Here is a 19,961-nt window from a genome sequence, read left to right as displayed (position 1 = left end):
GGAGTTAACGTTTCGAGTCCAGTGAGCCTTCTACAGCTGATTGTGGTTTGTTGCTCGGAGACACGAACTAGGCCACAGGTCTTGGCTTGAGGGACAGGCCTCGGTACCTGGCCTTGGTCTGGGCCTTAGATGAAAGTGAGTACTGCAGATGCTAGAGGTCAGAGTCAAGATTAGAGTGGGTGCTGGAAAAGCACAGCAGGTCAGGCGGCATCCGAAGAGCAAGAGACTCAACGTTTCGGGCAAAAGCTCAAACATAGGCCTCAGGCCCTTGTATAGATTTGAGGGTCGGACCTTGGGCCTTGGTCTGGATGTGAGAGACAGGCCTAGGGCCTTGGTTTAGGTTTGATGAACAGGCCTCGGGCCCTGGTCTGGGTTTGAGAGACAGACCTTGGGCCCTGTTCTGCGTTTGAGAGACAGGCCTTGGGCCCTGGACTGGGCTTGAGGGACAGACATCAGAACCTGGTCTGGGTTTGAGAGACAGACCTTGGGCCCTGGTCTGGGTTTGAGGGACAGACATCAGAACCTGGTCTAGATTTGAAGGACAGGACTTGGGGCCTAGTCTGGGTATGAGAGACAGGCTTTGGGCCCTGGACTGGGTTTGAGAGACAAACATCAGAACCTGGTCTGGATTTGAAGGACAGGCCTTGGGGCCTGGTCTGGGCTTGAGGGACAGACATCAGAACCGGGTCTGGGTTTGAGAGACAGACCTTGGGCCCTGGTCTGGGTATGAGAGACAGGCCTTGGGCCCTGGACTGGGTTTGAGGGACAGACATCAGAACCTGGTCTGGATTTGAAGGACAGGCCTTGGGGCCTGGTCTGGGCTTGAGGGACAGACATCAGAACCTGGTCTGGGTTTGAAATCAGGCCTTGAGGCCTGGTCTGGGCTTGAGGGACAGACATCAGAACCTGGTCTAGATTTGAAGGACAGGCCTTGGGGCCTAGTCTGGGTATGAGAGACAGGCTTTGGGCCCTGGACTGGGTTTGAGGGACAGAAATCAGAACCTGGTCTGGATTTGAAGGACAGGCCGTAGGGCCTGGTCTGGGCTTGACGGACAGACATCAGAACCTGGTCTGGGTTTGAGAGACAGACCTTGGGCCCTGTTCTGGGTTTGAGAGACAGGCCTTGGGCCCTGGACTGGGTTCGAGGGACAGACATCAGAACCTGGTCTGGATTTGAAATCAGGCCTTGAGGCCTGGTCTGGGCTTGAGGGACAGACATCAGAACCTGGTCTGGATTTGAAGGACAGGCCTTGGGGCCTGGTCTGGGCTTGAGGGACAGACATCAGAACCTGGTCTAGATTTGAAGGATAGGCCTTGGGCCCTGGACTGGGTATTAGAGACAGGCCTTGGGCCCTGGACTGGGTTTGAGGGACAGACATCAGAACCTGGTCTAGATTTGAAGGACAGAACTTGGGGCCTGGTCTGGGTGTGAGAGACAGGCCTTGGACCCTGGACTAGGTTTGAGGGACAGACATCAGAACCTGGTCTAGATTTGAAGGACAGAACTTGGGGCCTGGTCTGGGTATGAGAGACAGGCCTTGGGCCCTGGACTAGGTTTGAGGGACAGACATCAGAACCTGGTCTAGATTTGAAGGACAGGCCTTGGGGCCTAGTCTGGGTATGAGAGACAGGCTTTGGGCCCTGGACTGGGTTTGAGGGACAGAAATCAGAACCTGGTCTGGATTTGAAGGACAGGCCTTAGGGCCTGGCCTGGGCTTGAGGGACAGACATCAGAACCTGGTCTGGGTTTGAGAGACAGACCTAGGGCCCTGTTCTGGGTTTGAGAGACAGGCCTTGGGCTCTGGACTGGGTTTGAGAGACAAACATCAGAACCTGGTCTGGATTTGCAGGACAGGCCTTGGGGCCTGGTCTGGGCTTGAGGGACAGACATCAGAACCTGGTCTGGGTTTAAGAGTCAGACCTTGGGCCCTGTTCTGGTGAGAGACAGGCCTTGGGCCCTGGACTGGGTTTGAGGGACAGACATCAGAACCTGGTCTGGATTTGAAATCAAGCCTTGGGGCCTGGTCTGGGCTTGAGGGACAGACATCAGAACCTGGTCTGGATTTGAAGGACAGGCCTTGGGGCCTGGTCTGGGCTTGAGGGACAGACATCAGAACCTGGTCTAGATTTGAAGGATAGGCCTTGGGCCCTGGACTGGGTATTAGAGACAGGCCTTGGGCCCTGGACTGGGTTTGAGGGACAGACATCAGAACCTGGTCTAGATTTGAAGGACAGGCCTTGGGGCCTGGTCTGGGTATGAGAGACAGGCCTTGGGCCCTGGACTGAGTTTGAGAGACAGACATCAGAGTCTGGTCTAGATTTGAAGGACAGGACTTGGGGCCTAGTCTGGGTATGAGAGACAGGCTTTGGGCCCTGGACTGGGTTTGAGGGACAGAAATCAGAACCTGGTCTGGATTTGAAGGACAGGCCTTAGGGCCTGGTCTGGGCTTGAGGGACAGACATCAGAACCTGGTCTGGGTTTGAGAGACAGACCTTGGGCCCTGGTCTGGGTATGAGAGACAGGCTTTGGGCCCTGGACTGGGTTTGAGGGACAGAAATCAGAACCGGATCTGGATTTGAAGGACAGGCCTTAGGGCCTGGTCTGGGCTTGAGGGACAGACATCAGAACCTGGTCTGGGTTTGAGAGACAGACCTTGGGCCCTGGTCTGGGTTTGAGAGACAGGCCTTGGGCCCTGGACTGGGTTTGAGAGACAAACATCAGAACCTGGTCTGGATTTGAAGGACAGGCCTTGGGGCCTGGTCTGGGCTTGAGGGACAGACATCAGAACCTGGTCTAGATTTGAAGGATAGGCCTTGGGCCCTGGACTGGGTATTAGAGACAGGCCTTGGGCCCTGGACTGGGTTTGAGGGACAGACATCAGAACCTGGTCTAGATTTGAAGGACAGGCCTTGGGGCCTGGTCTGGGTATGAGAGACAGGCCTTGGGCCCTGGACTAGGTTTGAGAGACAGACATCAGAGTCTGGTCTAGATTTGAAGGACAGGACTTGGGGCCTAGTCTGGGTATGAGAGACAGGCTTTGGGCCCTGGACTGGGTTTGAGGGACAGAAATCAGAACCTGGTCTGGATTTGAAGGACAGGCCTTAGGGCCTGGTCTGGGCTTGAGGGACAGACATCAGAACCTGGTCTGGGTTTGAGAGACAGACCTTGGGCCCTGGTCTGGGTATGAGAGACAGGCTTTGGGCCCTGGACTGGGTTTGAGGGACAGAAATCAGAACCTGGTCTGGATTTGAAGGACAGGCCTTAGGGCCTGGTCTGGGCTTGAGGGACAGACATCAGAACCTGGTCTAGATTTGAAGGACAGAACTTGGGGCCTGGTCTGGGTATGAGAGACAGGCCTTGGGCCCTGGACTAGGTTTGAGGGACAGATATCAGAACCTGGTCTAGATTTGAAGGACAGAACTTGGGGCCTAGTCTGGGTATGAGAGACAGGCTTTGGGCCCTGGACTGGGTTTGAGGGACAGAAATCAGAATCTGGTCTGGGTTTAAGAGTCAGACCTTGGGCCCTGGTCTGGGTTTGAGAGACAGGCCTTGGGCCCTGGACTGGGTTTGAGAGACAAACATCAGAACCTGGTCTGGATTTGAAGGATAGGCCTTGGGCCTGGTCTGGGTATGAGAGACAGGCCTTGGGCCCTGGACTGAGTTTGAGGGACAGACATCCGAACCTGGTCTAGATTTGAAGGATAGGCCTTGGGCCCTGGACTAGGTATTAGAGACATGCCTTGGGCCCTGGACTGAGTTTGAGGGACAGACATCAGAACCTGGTCTAGATTTGAAGGACAGGCCTTGGGCCTGGTCTGGGTATGAGAGACAGGCCTTGGGCCCTGGACTGAGTTTGAGAGACAGACATCAGAACCTGGTCTAGATTTGAAGGACAGAACTTGGGGCCTGGTCTGGGTATGAGAGACAGGCCTTGGGCCCTGGACTGAGTTTGAGAGACAGACATCAGAGCCTGGTATAGATTTGAAGGACAGACCTTGGGGCCTGGTCTGGGTATGAGAGACAGGCCTTGGGCCCTGGACTAGATTTGAGGGACAGACATCAGAACCTGGTCTAGATTTGAAGGACAGGCCTTGGGCCCTGGTCTAGCTTGAGAGACTTCACTGAGAGAGCCCCGGGAGGCGTTCGCTGCTCTCGTGTTGACGGAATATTCCAGAACATGGCTGATGCTAAGCCAGGGGAACACACAATGGATGGGTGGGGTTGGGGATTGAGTTGAGATGGTGATGGCCCTTGGTTCCTGAAGGTGGGGTGGGGGGACGAAGGAGGAAAGGTAAGGGGGGATGGGGGGGAGCGTTGGCAAGTATCAGGCGGGCACAGTACCTGGGGGTGGGCACTCTCTCGTCAGGGACGGGGGTCCAGCCGGAGTCGGTCGATCTCTGCTCCTTGAAGGCACCATCGAAGACGCGATCAATGTCCTCCATGTGGAACCCACAGACAGCAGATCCCGGGATACTGCCAAACGGGAATACCACCGAGAGTCAACACGGCAGAGACAAAACAGGTCCAACTCCCCAACGCAGGACCTGGGAAAGCTCCCTCTACACTGCCCCCCATCCACCCCACCCTGCCAATTCCAGGGACTGGGACAGCACGGGGTTAGATACAGAGTAAAGCTCCCTCTACACTGTCCCCCCCATCCCAGGGACAGGGACAGCACGGGGTTAGATACAGAGTAAAGCTCCCTCTACACTGTCCCCCACCATCCCAGGGACAGGGACAGCATGGGGTTAGATACAGAGTAAAGCTCCCTCTACACTGTACCTCCATCCCAGGGACAGCACGGGGTTAGATACAAAGTAAAGCTCTCTCTACACTGTCCCCCCCATCCCAGGGACAGGGACAGCACGGGGGTTAGATACGGAGTAAAGCTCCCTCTACACTGTACCCCCATCCCAGGGACAGCACGGGGTTAGATACAGAGTAAAGCTCCCTCTACACTGTCTCCCCCATCACTGGGACAGAGACAGCACGGGGTTAGATACAGAGTAAAGCTCCCTCTACACTGTCCCGCCATTCCAGGGACAAGGACAGCACGGGGTTAGATACAGAGTAAAGCTCCCTCTACACTGTCCCCCCATCCCAGGGACAGCGCGGGGTTAGATACAGAGTAAAGCTCCCTCTACACTGTCTCCCCCATCACTGGGACAGAGACAGCACGGGGTTAGATACAGAGTAAAGCTCCCTCTACACTGTCTCCCTATCCCAGGGACAGTACTGGGTGAGAGAGTGGGGTTGTGGGGGTGGGTGGGGGTTGTGGGGGAGGGGGTGCGGAGGGGTTGTGGGGGTTGTGGGGAGGGGGGGTGGGGAGGGGGTGGGGGTTGTGGGGGAGGGGGTGCGGAGGGGTTGTGGGGGTTATGGGGAGAGGGAGGGGGTTGGGGAGGGGGTGGGGGTTATGGGGGAAGGGGAGGATGTGGGGAGCGGGTGTTGCGTGTTTGGTACCTGTTGCTCTGGGTGGTGAAAACGCCAATGACAGTGGGACGCCCGTTGATGGTAACGACGTTGCTCAGGGACTGGAGGACGTCGAAGTAGAAGTATGATTGGCCGGAGATGGAGCAGTTGAGGCGGGCCTTGAGGAAGCTGGTCCAGTATTTCTCCAGGACTCTCGGAGACCCCCCTCGGTCATTCTTACACACTCGGCCTACTCTGGAGAAGACCACCTGGACAGGGAGGGACAGGCACAAACACGTTAATACCCCACACCCCACACACACGGCATTTACCCCTCCACACCCCCTCCCTATCTCTGTCACCCCCTCCAACCAACTACACCCCCTCCCTATCTCTGTCACCCCCTCCAGCCCCTACACCCCCTCCCTATCTCTGTCACTCCTCCAGCCCCTACACCCCCTCCCTATCTCTGTCACTCCTCCAGCCCCCACACCCCCTCCCTATCTCTGTCTCCCCCTCCAGCCCCTACACCCCCTCCCTATCTCTTTCACCCCCTCCAGCCCCTACACCCCCTCTCTATCTCTGTCACTCCTCCAGCCCCCTACACCCCCCTCCCTATCTCTGTCACCCCTCTAGCCCGTACACCCCCTCCCTATCTCTGTCACCCCCTCCAGCCCCTACACTCCCTCCCTATCTCTTTCACCCCCTCCAGCCCCCTACACCCCCTCCCTATTTCTGTCACCCCCTCCAGTCCCTACACCCCCTCCCTATCTCTGTCACCCCCTCCAGCCCGTACACCCCCTCCCTATCTCTGTCACCCCCTCCAATCCCCTACACCCCCTCCCTATCTCTGTCACCCCCTCCAATCCCCTACACCCCCTCCCTATCTCTGTCACTCCTCCAGCCCCCTACACCCCCCTCCCTATCTCTGTCACCCCCTCTAGCCTGTACACCCCCTCCCTATCTCTGTCACCCCCTCCAGCCCCTACACTCCCTCCCTATCTCTTTCACCCCCTCCAGCCCCCTACACCCCCTCCCTATTTCTGTCACCCCCTCCAGCCCCTACACCCCCTCCCTATCTCTGGCACCCCCTCCCTATCCCTGTCACCCCTCCAGCCCCCTACACCCCCTCCCTATCTCCATACTGACCTTCCCCAGGGCGGTGTACTCTATAGCTATCTCTCGGAAGAAAAAATATACATAGGGCCCGTATTCGATGGTGTGCACGAAATGAGGCTCTGTGAAAAAAATACACAGGAAGATCCCATTAAACAAGCATTTTCAACACACAGGTACCTCCCTCCACAGAGCTGCCTGTCAGTATGGAGGGAGCTTTACTCTGGATCTAACCCCATACTGTCTCTGTCCCTGGGATGGGGGGAAGTGTAGAGGGAGCTTTACTCTGTATCTAACCCTGTGCTGTCCCTGTCCCTGGGATGGGTGGGGACAGTGTAGAGGGAGCTTTACTCTGTATCTAACCCCGTGCTGTCCCTGTCCCTGGGATGGGGGTGGACAGTGTAGAGGGAGCTTTACTCTGTATCTAACCCCGTGCGGTCCCTGTCCCTGGGATGGGGTGGACAGTGTAGAGTGAGCTTTACTCTGTATCGAACCCCGTGCTGTCCCTGTCCCTGGGATGGGGGTGGATAGTGTAGAGGGAGCTTTACTCTGTATCTAACCCTGTGCGGTCCCTGTCCCTGGGATGGGGGGGGGACAGTGTAGAGGGAGCTTTACTCTGTATCTAACCCCGTGCTGTCCCTGTCCCTGGGAGTGTCTGACAGGGTGAGGGGACCATCCATGTTGCGACTCCTTCCCCCATTTGGAGTTAGCTCTGTGCTAGCCCTCTTCAGCTCCCATTCCCATCGATCTTAAACCCGGGAAGGGGGCACGGGGCGAGGGAACGCATTCGGAAAATGGGATTCAGGAGGAACACCGGGAGTTTCGTCCTGAGATGGCGCGGAGGAAGGGGGTCGCTAAGAATGGGGCGGATCTGCTCGCGGTCTGAGGAGTGTATTTTGTGTTGGACCGGGTTGGGGGTGTCGAATATTCCCCATCGGTCCGCACGACAGTGACGGGGAGGGTGGGTGGTGACTCTGGGGAGGGGTGCGATAACACCCTGGGGCCCGTCAATGGAGAGTTGGCTGTTTTCGAAAGGCTTACGGCTGGACCAGGCCAGGGATCAATCCCAGAATGCCGAGGGAGGCCTTGCGCAAGCCTTGACTCAGAAACCTGGTCTCATTCCCAGTCGTGGGAGAGATCCCAGTGGGCTGGAGAATGGCCAATAGAGAATAGTACAGGACAGGCCTTTCCACCCTCGATGTTGTGCTAACCCTTTATCCTGCTCTCAGATCAAACTGACCTACATTCCCTTCATAAGACAACGACCCAAGTGCTCATCCAAAAATCGCTTAAATGTCCAGAACGTACCCGACTCCACTACCACTCCACGTACACCCACTCTCTGAGAAAAACTGACTTCTGACATCTCCCAAAAACCTTCCTCATTCATCATAACATTAGGCCTCCAGTAAGAGAAGCCCTCGCTCTCTCAAACTTCCTTCACATGACACGCCCTCCACACCAGGCAGCATTCTGGTACATCTCCTCTGCACCCTCTCTAAGGAATCCACATCTTACCTATAACGAAGCGATCAGATCTGAACACAATATTAACACCAGAACTGAACATAATATTAATCCCAGAGCTGAACACAATATTAATGACTAGAACTGAACACAATATTAACACCAAAACTGAACACAACATTAACGCCAGAACTGAACACAATTATAACTCCAGAACTGAACACAATATTAACACCAGAACTGAGCACAATGTTAACACCAGAACTGAACACAATATTAACGCCAGAACTGAATGCAACATTAACATCAGGACTGAACACAATCTTAACTCCAGAACTGAGCACAACATTAACGCCAGAACTGAACGCAATATCAACACCAGAACAAAACACAATATTAACACCAGAACTGAACAAAATATTAACTCTAGAACTGAACACAATATGAACGCCAGAACTGAACACAATATTAACACCAGAAAAGAACACAATATAAACACCAGAACTGAACACATTATTAATGCCAGAACTGAACACAATATTATCTCCACAACAAAAAACAATATTAACACCAGAACTGAACACAATATTAACTCCAGAACAGAACACAATATTAACGCCAGAACTGAGCACAATATTAACACTTGAACTGAACGCAATATTAATGCCAGAAATGAACACAATATTAACTCCAGAATTGAGCAAAATATTAACACCCGAACTGAACACAAATTAACACTAGAACGGAACACAATGTTAACACCAGAACTGAACACAATATTAACACCAGAACTGAACACAATGTTAATGCCAGAATCGAACACAATATTAACACCAGAACCGAACACAATGTTAACACCAGAACTGAACACAATATTAACACCAGAACTGAACACAATATTAACACCAGAACTGACACAATATTAACACCAGAACTGAACACAACATTAACGCTATAACCGACCAAAACATTAACACTGGAACTGAACACAATATTAACACAACACCTGAACACAATATTAACGCTAGAAATGAACACAATATTAACACCAGAACTGAACACAATATGAACACCAGAACTGAACACAATATTAACGCCAGAACTGAACACAATATTAACGCAAGAACTGAACACAATATTAACACCAGAACTGAACACAATATTAATGCCAGAACTGAACACAATATTAACGCCAGAACTTAACACAATATTATCTCCAGAACAAAACACAATATTAACGCCAGAACTGAACACAATATTAACACCAGAACTGAACACAATATTAACGCCAGAACGGAACACAATATTAACTCCAGAATTGAACACAATATTAATGCCAGAACTGAACACAATATTAACGCCAGAACTGAGCACAATATTAACTCCAGAAGTGAACACAATATTAACTCCAGAAATTAACACAATATTACCACCAGAACGGAACACAGTATAAACTCCAGAATTGAACACAATATTAATGCCAGAACTGAACACAATATTAACACCAGAACTGAACACAATATTATCTCCAGAACAAAACACAATATTAACCCCAGAACTGAGAGCAATATTAACACCAGAACTGAACACAATATTAACGTCAGAACTGAACACAACATTAACTCCAGAACAGAACACAATATGAACGACAGAACTGAACACAATATTAAGTCCAGAACTGAACACAATAGTAACACCAGAACTGAACATAATATTTATGCAAGAACTGAACACAATATTAACTCCAGAACCGAACCCAATATTAACGCCAGAAACGAACACAATATTAACACCAGAACGGAACACAATATTAACGCCAGAACTGAACACAATATTAACACCAGAACGGAACACAATATTAACTCCAGAATTGAACACAATATTAATGCCAGAACTGAACACAATATTAACGCCAGAACTGAGCACAATATTAACTCCAGAAGTGAACACAATATTAACACCAGAACTTAACACAATATTATCACCAGAACGGAACACAATATAAACTCCAGAATTGAACACAATATTAATGGCAGAACGGAACACAATATTAATGCCAGAACTGAACACAATATTATCTCCAGAACAAAACACAATATTAACCCCAGAACTGAGAGCAATATTAACACCAGAACTGAACACAATATTAACGCCAGAACGGAACACAATATTAACTCCAGAATTGAACACAATATTAATGCCAGAACTGAACACAATATTAACGCCAGAACTGAGCACAATATTAACTCCAGAAGTGAACACAATATTAACACCAGAAATTAACACAATATTACCACCAGAACGGAACACAGTATAAACTCCAGAATTGAACACAATATTAATGCCAGAACTGAACACAATATTAACACCAGAACTGAACACAATATTATCTCCAGAACAAAACACAATATTAACCCCAGAACTGAGAGCAATATTAACACCAGAACTGAACACAATATTAACATCAGAACTGAACACAACATTAACTCCAGAACAGAACACAATATGAACGACAGAACTGAACACAATATTAAGTCCAGAACTGAACACAATATTAACGCCAGAACGGAACACAATATTAACTCCAGAATTGAACACAATATTAATGCCAGAACTGAACACAATATTAACGCCAGAACTGAGCACAATATTAACTCCAGAAGTGAACACAATATTAACTCCAGAAATTAACACAATATTACCACCAGAACGGAACACATTATTAATGCCAGAACTGAACACAATATTATCTCCACAACAAAACACAATATTAACCCCAGAACTGAGAGCAATATTAACTCCAGAACAGAACACAATATTAACGCCAGAACTGAGCAAAATATTAACACTTGAACTGAACGCAATATTAATGCCAGAAATGAACACAAGATTAACTCCAGAATTGAGCAAAATATTAACACCCGAACTGAACACAAATTAACACCAGAACTGAACACAATGTTAATGCCAGAATCGAACACAATATTAACACCAGAACCGAACACAATGTTAACACCAGAACTGAACACAATATTAACACCAGAATCGAACACAATATTAACACCAGAACCGAACACAATAGTAACACCAGAACTGAACACAATATTAACACCAGAACTGAACACAACATTAATGCCAGAACCGAACAAAACATTAACACTGGAACTGAACACAATATTAACACAACACCTGAACACAATATTAACGCTAGAACTGAACACAATATTAACACCAGAACTGAACACAATATGAACACCAGAACTGAACACAATATGAACAGCAGAACTGAACACAATATTAACGCCAGAACTGAACACAATATTAATGCAAGAACTGAACACAATATTAACACCAGAACTGAACACAATATTAACGCCAGAACTTAACACAATATTATCTCCAGAACAAAACACAATATTAACCCCAGAACTGAGAGCAAAATTAACGCCAGAACTGAACACAATATTAACGCCAGAACGGAACACAATATTAACTCCAGAATTGAACACAATATTAATGCCAGAACTGAACACAATATTAACGCCAGAACTGAGCACAATATTAACTCCAGAAGTGAACACAATATTAACACCAGAACTTAACACAATATTACCACCAGAACGGAACACAATATAAACTCCAGAATTGAACACAATATTAATGGCAGAACGGAACACAATATTAATGCCAGAACTGAACACAATATTATCTCCAGAACAAAACACAATATTAACCCCAGAACTGAGAGCAATATTAACTCCAGAACAGAACACAATATGAACGTCAGAACTGAACACAATATTAACTCCAGAACCGAACCCAATATTAACGCCAGAAACGAACACAATATTAACGCCAGAACTGAACACAATATTAACACCAGAACTGAACACAATATTAACACCAGAACCGACCACAATATTAACGCCAGAACTGAACACAATATTAATGCCAGAACTGAACACAATATTAACGCCAGAACTGAGCACAATATTAACACCAGAACTGAACACAATATTAACACCAGAACTGAACACAATATTAACGCCTGAACTGGACACAATATTAAAACTAGAACTGAACACAATATGAACGCCAGAACTGAACACAATTTTAACACCAGAAAAGAACACAATATTAACGGCAGAACTGAACACAATATTAACACCAGAACTGAACACAATATTAACACCAGAACCGACCACAATATTAACACCAGAATGGAACACAATATTAACGCCAGAACTGAACACAATATTAACTCCAGAACGGAACACAATGTTAACACCAGAACTGAACACAATATTAATGCCAGAACTGAACACAATGTTAATGCCTGAATCGAACACAATATTAACACCAGAACCGACCACAATATTAACACCAGAATGGAACACAATATTAACGCCAGAACTGAACACAATATTAACTCCAGAACGGAACACAATGTTAACACCAGAACTGAACACAATATTAATGCCAGAACTGAACACAATGTTAATGCCTGAATCGAACACAATATTAACACCAGAACCGAACACAATAGTAACACCAGTACTGAACACAATATTAACACCAGAAGTGAACACAATATGAACGCCAGAACCGAACAGATTAACACTAGGACAGAACATAATATTAACAATAGAACTGAACACAATATTAACTCCAGAACTGAACACAATAGTAACACCAGAACTGAACATAATATTTATGCCAGAACAGAACACAATATTAACTCCAGAACCGAACCCAATATTAACGCCAGAACTGAACACAATATTAACACCAGAACCGACCACAATATTAAAGCCAGAAACGAACAGAATATTAACGCCAGAACTGAACACAATATTAACACCAGAACTGAACACAATATTAACACCAGAACGGAACACAATATTAACTCCAGAACGGAACACAATATTATCTCCACAACAAAACACAATATTAACCCCAGAACTGAGAGCAATATTAACACCAGAACTGAACACAATATTAACTCCAGAACAGAACACAATATTAACGGCAGAACTGAACACAATATTAACACCAGAACTGAACACAATATTAACACCAGAATGGAACACAATATTAACGCCAGAACTGAACACAATATTAACACCTGAACTTAACACAATATTACCACCAGAACGGAACACAATATAAACTCCAGAATTGAACACAATATTAATGGCAGAACGGAACACAATATTAATGCCAGAACTGAACACAATATTATCTCCAGAACAAAACACAATATTAACCCCAGAACTGAGAGCAATATTAACACCAGAACTGAACACAATATTAACGTCAGAACTGAACACAACATTAACTCCAGAACAGAACACAATATGAACGTCAGAACTGAACACAATATTAACTCCAGAACTGAACACAGTAGTAACACCAGAACTGAATATAATATTTATGCCAGAACTGAACACAATATTAACTCCAGAACCGAACCCAATATTGTCGCCAGAAACGAACACAATATTAACGCCAGAACTGAACACAATATTAACACCAGAACTGAACACAATATTAACACCAGAACCGACCACAATATTAACACCAGAACGGAACATAATATTAACGCCAGAAATGAACACAATATTAACACCAGAACTGAACACAATATTAACACCAGAACGGAACACAATATTAACTCCAGAACTGAACACAATATTAATGCCAGAACTGAACACAATATTAACGCCAGAACTGAACACAATATTAACACCAGAACTGAACACAATATTAACTCCAGAACGGAACACAATGTTAACACCAGAACTGAACACAATATTAACGCCAGAACTGAACACAATATTAATGCCAGAACTGAACACAATATTAACGCCAGAACTGAGCACAATATTAACGCCAGAAGTGAACACAATATTAACACCAGAACTTAACACAATATTACCGCCAGAACGGAACACAATATAAACTCCAGAATTGAACACAATATTAATGGCAGAACGGAACACAATATTAATGCCAGAACTGAACACAATATTATCTCCAGAACAAAACACAATATTAACCCCAGAACTGAGAGCAATATTAACACCAGAACTGAACACAATATTAATGCCAGAACTGAACACAATATTAACGCCAAAACTGAACACAATATTAACTCCAGAACCGACCACAATATTAACGCCAGAAACGAACACAATATTAACGCCCGAACTGAACACAATATTAACACCAGAACTGAACACAATATTAACACCAGAAGTGAACACAATATTAAGTCCAGAACTGAACCCAATATTAACACCAGAACCGACCACAATATTAACACCAGAACTGAGCACAATATTAATACCAGAACTGAACACAATATTAACACCAGAACTGAACACAATATTTATGCCAGAACTGAACACAATATTAACACCAGAACCGAACACAATATTAACGCCAGAACTGGACACAATATTAAAACTAGAACTGAACACAATATGAACGCCAGAACGGAACACAATATTAACTCCAGAACCGAACCCAATATTAACGCCAGAAACGAACACAATATTAACGCCAGAACTGAACACAATATTAACACCAGAACTGAACACAATATTAACACCAGAACCGACCACAATATTAACACCAGAATGGAACACAATATTAACGCCAGAACTGAACACAATATTAACACCAGAACTGAACACAATATTAACACCAGAACGGAACACAATATTAACTCCAGAACTGAACACAATATTAATGCCAGAACTGAACACAATATTAACGCCAGAACTGAGCACAATATTAATGCCAGAAGTGAACACAATATTAACACCAGAACTTAACACAATATTACCGCCAGAACGGAACACAATATAAACTCCAGAATTGAACACAATATTAATGGCAGAACGGAACACAATATTAATGCCAGAACTGAACACAATATTATCTCCAGAACAAAACACAATATTAACCCCAGAACTGAGAGCAATATTAACGCCAGAAACGAACACAATATTAACGCCAGAACTGAACACAATATTAACACCAGAACTGAACACAATATTAACACCAGAAGTGAACACAATATTAACTCCAGAACCGAACCCAATATTAACACCAGAACCGACCACAATATTAACACCAGAACTGAGCACAATATTAATACCAGAACTGAACACAATATTAACACCAGAACTGAACACAATATTAATGCCAGAACTGAACACAATATTAACGCCAGAACTGAACAAAATATTAACTCCAGAACTGAACGCAGTAGTTATACCAGAACTGAACACAATATCAACACCAGAACTGAACACAGTATTTACATCAGAACTGAACACAATATTAACGCCAGAACTGAACACAATATTAACGCCAGAACTGAACAAAACATTAACGCCAGAACTGAGCACAATATTAACTCCAGAACTGAACACAATATTACCACCAGAACTGAACACAATATTAATGCCAGAACTGAGCACTACATTAACGCCAGAACTGAACACCATATTAACACCAGAACTGACACAATATTAACGCCAGAACTGAGCACAATATTAACTCCAGAAGTGAACACAATATTAACACCAGAACTGAACACAATATTAACACCAGAACGGAACACAATATTAACTCCAGAACCGAACCCAATATTAACGCCAGAAACGAACACAATATTAACGCCAGAACTGAACACAATATTAACACCAGAACTGAACACAATATTAACACCAGAACCGACCACAATATTAACTCCAGAACTGAACACAATATTAATGCCAGAACTGAACACAATATTAACGCCAGAACTGAGCACAATATTAACGCCAGAAGTGAACACAATATTAACACCAGAACTTAACACAATATTACCGCCAGAACGGAACACAATATAAACTCCAGAATTGAACACAATATTAATGGCAGAACGGAACACAATATTAACACCAGAACTGAACACAATATTAACTCCAGAACAGAACACAATATTAACGCCAGAACTGAGCACAAGATTAACACTTGAACTGAACGCAATATTAATGCCAGAAATGAACACAATATTAACCCCAGAATTGAGCAAAATATTAACACCCGAACTGAACACAAATTAACACCAGAACTGAACACAATATTAACTCCAGAACGGAACACAATGTTAACACCAGAACCGAACACAATAGTAACACCAGTACTGAACACAATATTAACACCAGAACTGAACACAATATGAACGCCAGAACTGAACACAATACTAACACCAGAACTGAACACAATATTAACACCAGAACTGAACACAACATGAACGCCAGAACCGAACAGATTAACACTAGGACAGAACATAATATTAACAATAGAACTGAACACAATATTAACTCCAGAACTGAACACAATAGTAACACCAGAATTGAACATAATATTTATGCCAGAACAGAACACAATATTAACTCCAGAACCGAACCCAATATTAACGCCAGAACTGAATACAATATTAACACCAGAACCGACCACAATATTAATGCCAGAAACGAACAGAATATTAACACCAGAACTGAACACAATATTAACACCAGAACTGAATACAATATTAACACCAGAACGGAACACAATATTAACTCCAGAACTGAACACAATAGTAACGCCAGAAACGAACACAATATTAACGCCAGAACTGAACACAATATTAACACCAGAACGGAACACAATATTAACACCAGAACCGACCACAATATTAACACCAGAACGGAACACAATATTAACGCCAGAACTGAACACAATATTAACACCAGAACTGAACACGATATTAACACCAGAACGGAACACAATATTAACTCCAGAACTGAACACAATATTAATGCCAGAACTGAACACAATATTAACGCCAGAACTGAGCACAATATTAACTCCAGAAGTGAACACAATATTAACACCAGAACTTAACACAATATTACCACCAGAACGGAACACAATATAAACTCCAGAATTGAACACAATATTAATGGCAGAACGGAACACAATATTAATGCCAGAACAGAACACAATATTATCTCCAGAACAAAACACAATATTAACCCCAGAACTGAGAGCAATATTAACACCAGAACTGAACACAATATTAACGTCAGAACTGAACACAACATTAACTCCAGAACAGAACTAAATATGAACGTCAGAACTGAACACAATATTAACTCCAGAACTGAACACAGTAGTAACACCAGAACTGAACATAATATTTATGCCAGAACTGAACACAATATTAACTCCAGAACCGAACCCAATATTAACGCCAGAAACGAACACAGTATTAACGCCAGAACTGAACACAATATTAACACCAGAACTGAACACAATATTAACACCAGAACCGACCACAATATTAACGCCTGAACTGGACACAATATTAAAACTAGAACTGAACACAATATGAACGCCAGAACTGAACACAATATTAACACCAGAAAAGAAAACAATATTAACGGCAGAAGTGAACACAATATTAACACCAGAACTGAACAAAATATTAACTCTAGAACTGAACACAATATGAACGCCAGAACTGAACAAAATATTAACACCAGAACTGGACACAATATTAAAACTAGAACTGAACACAATATGAACGCCAGAACTGAACACAATATTAATGCCAGAACTGAACACAATATTAACGCCAGAACTGAGCACAATATTAACTCCAGAAGTGAACACAATATTAACACCAGAACTGAACACAATATTAACTCTAGAACTGAACACAATATGAACGCCAGAACTGAACACAATATTAACACCAGAACTGGACACAATATTAAAACTAGAACTGAACACAATATGAACGCCAGAACTGAACACAATATTAACACCAGAAAAGAACACAATATTAACGGCAGAACTGAACACAATATTAACACCAGAACTGAACACAATATAAACACCAGAACTGAACACATTATTAATGCCAGAACTGAACACAATATTATCTCCACAACAAAACACAATATTAACCCCAGAACTGAGAGCAATATTAACACCAGAACTGAACACAATATTAACTCCAGAACAGAACACAATATTAAAGCTAGAACTGAACACAATATGAACGCCAGAACAGAACACAATATTAATGCCAGAACTGAACACAATATTAACGCCAAAACTGGACACAATATTAAAACTAGAACTGAACACAATATGAACGCCAGAACAGAACACAATATTAATGCCAGAACTGAACACAATATTAACGCCAGAACTGAGCACAATATTAACTCCAGAAGTGAACGCAATATTAACACCAGAACTGAACACAATATTAACACCAGAACGGAACACAATATTAACTCCAGAACCGAACCCAATATTAACGCCAGAAACGAACACAATATTAACGCCAGAACTGAACACAATATTAACACCAGAACTGAACACAATATTAACACCAGAACCGACCACAATATTAACACCAGAATGGAACACAATATTAACGCCAGAACTGAACACAATATTAACACCAGAACTGAACACAATATTAACACCAGAACGGAACACAATATTAACTCCAGAACTGAACACAATATTAATGCCAGAACTGAACACAATATTAACGCCAGAACTGAGCACAATATTAACGCCAGAAGTGAACACAATATTAACACCAGAACTTAACACAATATTACCGCCAGAACGGAACACAATATAAACTCCAGAATTGAACACAATATTAATGGCAGAACGGAACACAATATTAATGCCAGAACTGAACACAATATTATCTCCAGAACAAAACACAATATTAACCCCAGAACTGAGAGCAATATTAACACCAGAACTGAACACAATATTAATGCCAGAACTGAACACAATATTAACGCCAAAACTGAACACAATATTAACACCAGAACTGAACACAATATTAACACCAGAAGTGAACACAACATTAACTCCAGAACCGAACCCAATATTAACACCAGAACCGACCACAATATTAACACCAGAACTGAGCACAATATTAATACCAGAACTGAACACAATATTAACACCAGAACTGAACACAATATTAATGCCAGAACTGAACACAATATTAACGCCAGAACTGAACAAAATATTAACTCCAGAACTGAACGCAGTAGTTATACCAGAACTGAACACAATATCAACACCAGAACTGAGCACAATATTAACTCCAGAACTGAGAACAATATTAACACCAGAACTGAACACAATATTAACACCAGAACCGAACACAATATTAACGCCAGAACTGAAGACAATACTAACCCCAGAACTGAGCATAATATTTACACCAGAACTGAACACAATATTAACACCAGAACTGAACACAGTATTTACATCAGAACTGAACACAATATTAACGCCAGAACTGAACACAATATTAACGCCAGAACTGAACAAAACATTAACGCCAGAACTGAGCACAATATTAACTCCAGAACTGAACACAATATTACCACCAGACCTGAACACAATATTAATGCCAGAACTGAACACAATATTAACGTCAGAACTGAACACAATGTTAACGCCAGAACTGAACACAATATTAATGCCAGAACTGAGCACTACATTAACGCCAGAACTGAACACCATATTAACACCAGAACTGAACACAATATTAACACCAGAACGGAACACAATATTAACTCCAGAACCGAACCCAATATTAACGCCAGAAACGAACACAATATTAACGCCAGAACTGAACACAATATTAACACCAGAACTGAACACAATATTAACACCAGAACCGACCACAATATTAACTCCAGAACTGAACACAATATTAATGCCTGAACTGAACACAATATTAACGCCAGAACTGAGCACAATATTAACTCCAGAAGTGAACACAATATTAACACCAGAACTTAACACAATATTACCGCCAGAACGGAACACAATATAAACTCCAGAATTGAACACAATATTAATGGCAGAACGG

At 44.1% G+C, this 19,961-nt stretch overlaps 1 protein-coding gene across 2 annotated transcripts in view; it reads right to left on the bottom strand.

The window, feature by feature from the left end:
- LOC132814171 (semaphorin-6D-like) overlaps positions 1 to 19,961 on the bottom strand; it is a 164,191-nt gene that overhangs the window by 12,118 nt on the left and 132,112 nt on the right. For both annotated transcript variants that reach the window (XM_060823404.1, XM_060823405.1), the window contains exons 8-10: positions 6,560 to 6,648; positions 5,462 to 5,679; positions 4,343 to 4,474 (exon numbers count right to left, since the gene is read on the bottom strand). In XM_060823404.1, coding sequence (XP_060679387.1) covers positions 4,343 to 4,474; positions 5,462 to 5,679; positions 6,560 to 6,648 — 439 coding nt within the window. The remainder of the gene's footprint in view (positions 1 to 4,342; positions 4,475 to 5,461; positions 5,680 to 6,559; positions 6,649 to 19,961) is intronic.

This window comes from Hemiscyllium ocellatum, unplaced genomic scaffold (genome assembly GCF_020745735.1).
Source record: "Hemiscyllium ocellatum isolate sHemOce1 unplaced genomic scaffold, sHemOce1.pat.X.cur. scaffold_714_pat_ctg1, whole genome shotgun sequence".
Classification (NCBI taxonomy): Eukaryota; Metazoa; Chordata; class Chondrichthyes; order Orectolobiformes; family Hemiscylliidae; genus Hemiscyllium; species Hemiscyllium ocellatum.
Note: the sequence above shows the minus strand (reverse complement) of the source record. Positions and strands in the feature narration are given on the sequence as shown.